This window comes from Pyricularia grisea (assembly GCF_004355905.1).
Source record: "Pyricularia grisea strain NI907 chromosome Unknown Pyricularia_grisea_NI907_Scaffold_11, whole genome shotgun sequence".
Taxonomy (NCBI): Eukaryota; Fungi; Ascomycota; class Sordariomycetes; order Magnaporthales; family Pyriculariaceae; genus Pyricularia; species Pyricularia grisea.
The window spans coordinates 186,891-195,922 of NW_022156723.1; the positions used below are offsets into that span (position 1 = coordinate 186,891).

Here is a 9,032-nt window from a genome sequence, read left to right on the forward strand (position 1 = left end):
ACCACCCTGAAGTCCAGGCAAGCGAAGGGCGCTTTCAGGTAACGCAATACCTGAACCATGGTCTGAGGCCTCAAGTTTGCCAGGTCCGCATGATTTATTGACAGGGGGTACCGCACGCTTAAGTGTATCTAACTTACAATCGATTGAGCTTTGAGGCACACACCATGGGCCGCATTTTATCTCAGCCTAGCCCCGGCTGGTCACTTCGTGGTTATGGTGACGAGGTTTGCAAGGAACAGCTTTTAATCAAGGGTATAAATAATCTCATCAAAGCATCGCGCATATGGACGCTGCCCACATTGCCACATCGTTTCTCTTGAGGATCTGCTTACAACAGTCCAGAAAATACTTGGTTTCAAATTAACTACAATTCTGGTTCTGGCCACATGACATTGATAATTCGAGCCCTTTTGTCTTTAAGGTTTTGCCACATCCACAGCTTCCAATTTTCAACTTTCAATTTATTTGTCCCATTGTGTTACAATCTTCAGCTGGGATATGTCAACACTTGCGAACCTAATCAGCGGAACCGCTGCGGCGGGAACTGCACTGGCAGACCTCGCTCAGAAATTCACACTGAGAATGAATTTTCCCTTTTTATTAGGGCTGCTATCACTAGCTGGCGCCATATTACATCTGGTCGAGCACACAAAACGTATATTCTATGGTATCTGTTGGGTTGTGATACCTCTTTTTACGGTGTTAGCGTCTGTACCAGCCGAGGATCGCCTATATGTGGACGTCATCAACTACCTCAGCAGCGAAGACTTGGCCAAAAAGAGAACCGGTACCCTGGTAGCGCGCACAGAGACTGCCGATCGCTGCATAGTTCCCTTCTGGCACCAGAAAACTACGAGAGACGATTCCCATGACTGCCAGATTATATACACTTCCAAGTTTGGAACAAGGTTCTTCTGCCACGACGGTAAACCTCTGTTCCTCCGCCTCAGATTTGCGAAGCCCTCTGGTCCCCAAAATAGCAGGAAGCCAGATGCGAACGAGAAACTGTTAGAGATTATCTGCCTAGGTTGGTCTCGAGACCCAATCGACAAGTTCCTCCGCCATTGTCATAAATTTAGACAAGGACAGCGCAAAGGCTCAGTTGCTGTCTACATCCACCGGGGCAGTGATTTCGGCAGCCGGGCATTTTGGGACACAACGATCGTAAAGCCTCAAAGGTCACTAAGTACGGTGTACTTGGACGAAGGCGAAAAAAACCGGCTCGTCGAGGATATTCGAGAGTATCTGCGCCCGCAAACCAGGAATTTTTACAGAGATCGCGGAGTACCCTACCGACGAGGATATCTCCTACATGGACCTCCTGGTACGGGCAAATCTTCCCTCAGCCTGGCTTTGGCAAGTGAATTCAATCTCGACGTTTACATGTTGGAGATTCCGAGCCTCCGCAGTGACATAGAGCTGAAGGCGCTGTTCACACAACTGCCACAACGCTGTATCGTTTTATTGGAGGATGTTGATGCCATCGGCCTTCAGCATCGACGCGCCCTATCAAATTCAAATTTGGAAGATGAGAGCGATAGCGAAGATGAACATTCAGATTCGGTTGAAAAGCGGTCCGGCTGTTCACTTTCTGGGCTGCTAAACTTGCTGGACGGGGTGGCAAGCCCAGAAGGGCGCATTCTTGTCATGACCACCAACGCCATTGAGAAGCTAGACACAGCGTTGTTTCGAGACGGAAGAGTTGATAGGAAAGTTTACCTTGGGAACATGGACAAGGAATCTGCCAGGTTGATGTTCAAAACCATGTATCAACTCCAATCGGAAACACTCCCCTCCGTCCAAGTTGATAACAGCACCAAGCAGCAATCGTGTCAATCGTGTCAATCGGCGAACGTTAAATCCAGACACGTCGATCTTAACAACCTAGCGCAAGATTTTGCCAGTCAAATACCAATAAATAGTCTTTCACACGCCAAAGTACAAGGGTACCTTTTATCTCACAAAGGAAATCCGCAGGAAGCGGTGGCGAACTTCAACCAATTTCTCATGGCCAACCAACCAACCAACCACACCACAGGCAGTGACCCCAGCAGCCCATCCCAAACAGAAAACAAGAACATCCTTGGCTGGCTGTTTCGCAGAAACGAGGCTTAGCATATTGTGCAGACCATTCCTCGATATGCATACGGTTTACAGACAGCAGGTACACCGACACAGTTGTAATGTGTTGCTAACGAGAGCAGCAATGACGTTGTCACCACCATCGTTCGACGGCAGGCTATAGGCGGCAGAGGAAACCCCGGGTATGTGACAAACACGTTAGCCAATCGAAAGCAGCCCCAGCAATTTTCAGGCAGGCCTTGGCAAAAATTCGACATCACAGGCCGGTTGTTATACTCACCAGACCCCAACGGCGACTCATTTTCCACGCGACGCACGGTGCGCGCAGGCAACAATAATTTTGTATTGTTTGCGTAACATGCGAGGGGGCAAATCACGTGCATAGCCACGCGATTCCAGAACACAGCAGAATATAGATTCATGTGGTCTTGTAGATAGTAACAATTAGCTGGTATTTTTATGCATAAGGATACCGACAATTTTGAAAGCTCCTCGTAGACAGGACCCCAGTGGGCACCGGGTTGGATGGAGGTGAGGGTCTTGTCGGCATGGTAAATGGTGGTGTTCATGGCGCTTGTACAGTCGGTTAGCGTAAGATGAGTCAGGTTTTAGGCTTTTGTTTGACTTTTGGATGTCTACACCAACTCACTGAAGTCAATTGTTACGCCATCCCGGATGTTGTTGGCTCCCGGATTGGCAGTGTGCCCAGCACCACGCACAGCGAACTTGCAGCTCTGGTTGCAACCCTTCAAGTTTCCGTCGTTGTTATCGGTGCCCGACACGCCCAGCACCTCCACGGCCGTGGCGACCTCCTCGGCGGACTGCGGAAAGAAAATGCATGCTGGGGAAATTTGTGTGCTATCCAAGGGCCAATAAGCCGACAGAGTATCGTCATAAAGAGTCGAGAGGTTCCTGGACAGGCGGTTGCCAAGGCCAACAGCCTCGAGGATGTCACACTGAAAGAAGGGCCTGGAAGGTTAGCATGTCGCTCAACAGGAGAGTTCAAGACACTGTTGACGTAAACAGTGATCTCCAAAATTCTGGGCTTGAGCCAGGGCAGTTACAGCCAGTGTGGTAGCAAACAGTTGAAGCTTCATTATAATCTAGCAAAGACTCAAAACGGGCATTAAGGTCTATGAGGGATCAGAGAACCCGTTCATGCAAGATTCGTTACACATATAAATCCCGTACAATTAAGAACGTCGACTTGGTCCATAATCGCCAAGACCTCAATATCTGAACTGCCCTGAGCTGTGCCATTGTCTCATTTCTGGTCAAGTCTCCTGTGGCGAGGTTCTTGTTGGCCCAGTTTCGGCTCCTCAAAATACTATTCGGTATCCCCGGGCTTCCCTTTAGTACTGTATGTGGCAATAAATGAGAATGTCCCAATCGTCGGAATTTTGTTACAGTACTGCGATTGACAGCGTTTGTCCCAGCGATGACGAGAAGGCCGGCCCAAATTTGGGACTAATTTTAATATGTAATCAATGGCCTCTAAGTGGGACGCGAGGAACAGGGGGTACGTCCACTAATACGTGACCTAAGCGGCACCGACGGTCGATAACAGGAGGAGACACCTGTGGTGGCCCGTGTATACACGAGCTAACTTACATAAGTGTATTAATATATTTGAGGCATGCATCGACCGAGGCATTATGTAATAGGAAGGATATAAGAAGGTAGAAAGCACCCTTTCCACGATCCAGTTTTACCTGGAGCACAGAACAAAAGAAGGAAAAAAAACCGAGTACAATTGGTCGCTTTCTTCTCAAGCTGCAAGTTTAAATATCGTCCGTTAGCTCGTTTGGCATCATTGATTTGGCATCATTGACAACATTGGGAGGAGCCGGACCGGGCTGGTGCCACACTTTACTTGATGTCGTGAGCGGGCGGGTACGTCACGATTATGAATGCAAAATATGCAACAAAAACTCAAAACCTGGGCCAGAAGACAGCACTAGCCTTGTTCTTTCTTTATCGTTCCAGGAACCTGAATGTCAGCACCAACCCGAAGCTTGAATGCGAAAGACAACGACTTGTTTAAGAGTATTGTACTGTACAGTACAGATACAGTACAGACAGACTGATATTGGTAGTTTGCGAAAATAGGGCCTGCGCTCTCTCGGAAAAAACACTTCAAGCACCGGTGCGATGGGTGAAGCCTAGCGCAGTGGCAAAGGCCCGTTTTTAGGCCTTCACCTAGACTTGCATCAGCAGGGATTAAAGACATAATTTGAGAAATGTACATGTATACTGTAACACCCCATGGAGCAGGTCAAGTCAACGATTGGTTTAAAATATCCCGTTTGCTACAAGATCCTCTTTCAAGGGAGTCCGCATGCATTTGAGCTTCGCAGACTATACATCAAATCACAAATGCTACATACCGCAGTATGCTGCAAAGCTGTTGAGACAGGGGTGTACACCACGTTGGAGGGGTCGTCAAATAGATTATGGTTGGATATTTGTGGAGGCTACAGATTGATGCTATGCATATTCTGATTCCGTCAAAAAAAAAAAGGTCCCGATATGTATGCCAACCGGGTATTGGAGCGGCGGGTACTTTGTGCCGGAGCTTATTATGATCGACGCGGCATGTCGCTTAGTCTGTATGTTAAAGCAGCTGCTCAGGCACATATAGTGGACATATGAATGGGCAAAGTGCCCGTTTTGTTCAACACTCTGCTCTAGCTTGGACCAGATGCAAAGCACTTAGGCCCAGCCCAGCACATTTGATGAAAATGCAGTTCTTGCACCGAAATTGACATGTGTTTTGTGGATCACCAATGTGTGACCTGCCTTTTTGGGGCCGAGATTTGCAACGAATCCACAAAATGTACCCATTCTCTGCCTGCCGGATTTCTATCATCATACTTTTGAACTTAATCAAATTAAAAGAGCGTATGACCTCCTATGCCCCACCATTTGTTAACCTTTCCAGTGTGTCGACTGAAATCAGGATATCGCTGGATCCGTAAAGGTCCGCGTCTGAAACCAACATATAACTGGATGAAAATTCAATTAAGGAAAACAGCGAGAAGTGGCTCCTCATAACCCCGAAGGAAGATACCCGTCAGCGTCGCTGGAGATTTTCAAGGCTGCTCCTCAGTTTCTTTGCCCTGGCCCTAAGCTCTTCCCGCTTGCGGTTTTGTTTTTCCGACTCGGATCCGATTTGAAGAAGCTCGTCGTCCGTGAATCGGGAAACAGTCACTGGACTGAGAATCTTGGAGAGGGGCGCAATGATGTGACGCTCAACGACCTGCCGACAGACATTGTCCACGAAAGTCTTCATGGCTACCTGTTATCGAAAAGCTTTAGTATCTGCACTTTGCAATGGCGTCGTGTAAAACATACCTTGTAGTAAGCTTCCAACCCTGCCATGGCCTCAGCACATGCCTGGTCGTCAATGTCGACGTTGACTTTGCGCTTCATTGCCTCAAGGAACTTTTCAATATCCATGGGGATGTTGCTAACATGGAGTTTTCCATGATAATCCGAGCTTGCTGTCTCTTTGATAGCACCTTCCACGGCCTCACGCAGAAAGCCATGACGGGACTTTTGAATGTTGTCAGTGTAGTAATGGTTGTACGTAATCGGCTGGCGCTGCTCGTCTTTTTTCAGTTTATCAAGCTCCATTAAAGCGTCATTGCCGGCGTCCTCCATCCACTGAGAGCAAATGGCAAGTACATCACCACGAAGCTTGTCCTCGGGTAGAACCACTCGAGTGGCGTGCTGCAGCCACCCGGTGACGATCGCGATGATGCTTTCCACGTGGGCTGTGGCAATGGGGAGCCAACGAGAGGATTGTTCCAAGAACAGCTCGGCTAGTAGGACATGATTGTAGTTCCCTGGAAGCTCACGACCCCGTGTGCGCAAATACACCTGTACCATGTCAGTCGTACCCGATTAAACAACCATATATGGACATACCTTTTTGACCCAGTTTTTCATTTCCTCTTGGGTTACGAAAAGCTCCTTCTCGTTGTTTTCCTTAATTGAATTTTCATCCAGAGTCCAGTCGATCTCTGACTCTGCCGGCCTCAAAACCCTTTTTTTGCCATGGGTACGGATGTCGGTAGCGAATTTGCCATTGATCTTGTGGACTACGGCGCGCAACCGCGAATCTTCAATGTGATCGAAAAACTCGTAGTATTGCCCATGATAGTTTCCATCCAAGGCAGCTTGGACCAGCTGGGCAAAGCTGGTGCTAACTTGCGTTAGAAAAATGCGGATGTGCCCGACAGTGGGACGGGCTTGGCCAAGTCGCGTCAAGCTCTCCTCTGTGGTGCGCAGGACCTTCCGAATATCTTCAACCACCTGGGGCATTTCCTTCTCGATGTGGGCGTTCAGGAGGTCCTGCAGAAACAGCCTCAGATTCTCGGCCCCTACACGACTCATATCGAGATGCTGCTTCCAAACGGGCTCCGAGAAAAATCTCAGCTCCCTCTGTGACCGCTGCTCAGGTTTGATACCCTCTTCAATCTCGGACGGCTTCGGGTTTTTTAGAGGAAAAAGCCAAGGTTCAGCTGGATGTTGTCCTGGTTGTTCGAAAGTTGCGCCAAGCTGGCCTCGCTGCCCTCGTTAATCAAGTCCGCCTTGGTGATAATCCCCACCGTCCTCTGACCTTCCGGGTCGTACTGTCGCGCAAGCTGGATGATGACTTGGTTGGCGATGTCGTTGGTGGCTTGCACCACTGCTAGCACAATCGTGCGAGAACTTTGAACATAGCCTTTGACCATGTCTTTGACCAGCTGGATATCTTCTTCGGTTTGCTCTTCGTTTGCCACAGAGATTAGTCCAGGTAGATCGACGATGGTCAGATTGAGGTTTGTCTGGCCCACAAATTCAATCCGCAAGACATCAGACGCAAACGCGTTCCCGAGACTATGGTCCGCATACCCACGGATCTTCATCAATACGGACACCTGCTCAATAACATCAGGGAGTTCCGACATTTCTGCTAGCACACGGCGGTATTGTAGAAGGGCATCTCTCTTTTCCTGTGGTTTGGAGGCGTGAGGGTGAATAGTGGCCATAACACGCGTAGCCGTGGAGTCGTGCCGAAGGATGATTTCAGTGGGGAACCTCGTACAAAGTCCACTCTTCCTTGGGAACGGGATGCCAGTGACGCTCTCCAAGACCGAGCTCTTGCCGGCCGACTGGTCGCCACAGACCACCAGCTGGGGTAGAGAAACAACATCTCCAATCCCATAGGCTCGTACTTGATCGATCTGGTTGATGCGCTCCGTCGACCTGGACGAGTTCAGGCCACGCACAACAGAAGACGATGCGCTAGGCTCTTCGCTACGTATAGTTGGTTGATTGAGTTGTACACCACTGTGATATTTCTTCTAGAGCTGGATGTCACTCGGAAGCTCAGAGTGATAAGGACCTGAGGGAAAGAGCGACCTTTAGAAAGAGAATTTTAGTGCATAAGCATCACATGGAACGAATGTGAAAAAGAGTAAAAGAATGAAAGTAGTTGTAGACTGTAATTTCAGGCAAGAGGGAAGGTAGCAAGAGAGCTGCTCACTTTTTGGAAAAAAAAAGGCCAATTCAAGTCATCTGGTAGGTAGTCCTCGGCTTCAGGAGGCCGTGGAAATAATGCAAGCTGCTAACATCTCAAGATCACATGCTGAATATGTCCTTGGAGTAAGCAGATATATTTTTGGGACAGAATGTATGCAGCCGCCAGTTCGTCAGATTAACGGCAAACGAAAAAGGAAGTCAATACTGGATAAACCATATTTTGTTGGGTCAAGGACAACATGTTCGTGCCGTGCCTTTACGTGCTTGTGCAAATATATCAACTGCATGGAAGTTCAGTTCGCTTAGGCGCGTGTACGCGATTGACACTGCGTGCCTTTCTTCTTTCTTTAGACTTAGCTTTAGATCTTCGAATAGAATCGCCCCTATATTGCAGCCTTGTCTCTTTGGGATCGCTTTCGTGACAGAGAGAAATTGCAATTGACGGCGTGCTGGAGTGACGTGTTTAAATCTGGGGTCAGTGGACCCCTGGCTCAGCGTGGCTGTGCTTGCCAGTGCCTTGGCTGGTGGGTCCGGACTTTAGGACGGTCGGAGATGTGGGGCCCAACGTTAGGTGCAGAAATCTTCGCTACAATCATACACCATGGTTTTCGTCACTGACTGTCGGTGTCTACATCTGCACATGCCAAAAGCGAGGCTGCAGTTGGGTTGACACCTGATCAAGCCATGCTTGAAGAAGATTATCCGCGACCGTGCGCGGGTCAATTTCCGTGAGCTGCAAAGGCAAAACCTGAGTTCACGAGGGAGCTTTCCGGGTTTGTATTGGCCTTCCTTACTGAAGTGGCTGCACTCAGCTGTGACTGATCCACTTTCCGGGCCCAAGGAAGGCCTTGGTCGATTGTACGCTTAATTACGTCCGTGCATCAGTCGATTGGTTAGTGAGGGTGTTTCGGGCAGGTTACCCCTTGCAACGTGCCTACGTAATACGACTCCACTCAGATGACGCCGCGGTGAAAAACATTTGGGTTGCGGACCAAGTTTCCGTATCAATACACACCAAGACCAATACCTCGATGCGTGATGGCTGAATCAAAGATTGCAGAACTGGAACGGAGGCTACGAGAGGCAGAGGAACGCGCGGCGGAAGCAGAGAAAGAACGAAAGCAGGAGCGGCAACGCGCGGAAGAAGCAGAGAAAGAAAGACAGCAGGAGCGACAACGCGCGGAAGAAGCAGAGAAAGAACGACAGCAGGAGCGACAACGCGCGGAAGAAGCAGAGAAAGAAAGACAGCAGGAGCGACAACGCGCGGAAGAAGCAGAGACAGAAAGACAGCAGGAGCGACAACGCGCGGAAGAAGCAGAGAAAGAACGACAGCAGGAGCGACAACGCGCGGAAGAAGCAGAGAAAGAAAGACAGCAGGAGCGACAACGCGCGGAAGAAGCAGAGACAGAAAGACAGCAGGA

The 9,032-nt window shown here is 49.1% G+C and overlaps 4 protein-coding genes across 4 annotated transcripts; 2 read left to right on the forward strand and 2 right to left on the reverse strand.

Moving 5' to 3' along the window:
- Positions 1–498: 498 nt before the first annotated feature.
- Positions 499–2,115, forward strand: PgNI_12271 (uncharacterized protein; the record flags this gene model as incomplete). Its single annotated transcript, XM_031132225.1, has 1 exon — positions 499–2,115. One exon carries the CDS (start codon positions 499–501, stop codon positions 2,113–2,115), a length of 1,617 nt encoding a protein of 538 aa, XP_030976175.1.
- Positions 2,116–2,678: 563 nt separating this feature from the next.
- On the forward strand, positions 2,679–3,322 carry PgNI_12272 (uncharacterized protein; the record flags this gene model as incomplete). Its single annotated transcript, XM_031132226.1, has 2 exons — positions 2,679–3,058; positions 3,190–3,322. 2 exons carry the CDS (start codon positions 2,679–2,681, stop codon positions 3,320–3,322), a joined length of 513 nt encoding a protein of 170 aa, XP_030976174.1.
- On the reverse strand, positions 2,718–3,342 carry PgNI_12273 (uncharacterized protein; the record flags this gene model as incomplete). Its single annotated transcript, XM_031132227.1, has 2 exons — positions 2,718–3,038; positions 3,274–3,342. 2 exons carry the CDS (start codon positions 3,340–3,342, stop codon positions 2,718–2,720), a joined length of 390 nt encoding a protein of 129 aa, XP_030976173.1.
- Positions 3,343–4,570: 1,228 nt separating this feature from the next.
- PgNI_12274 (uncharacterized protein) lies at positions 4,571–7,037 on the reverse strand (the record flags this gene model as incomplete). The annotated part of the gene is made up of 4 exons (XM_031132228.1): positions 4,571–5,380; positions 5,437–5,964; positions 6,013–6,654; positions 6,696–7,037. 4 exons carry the CDS (start codon positions 7,035–7,037, stop codon positions 5,156–5,158), a joined length of 1,737 nt encoding a protein of 578 aa, XP_030976228.1. The 3' UTR covers positions 4,571–5,155.
- Positions 7,038–9,032: the final 1,995 nt, after the last annotated feature.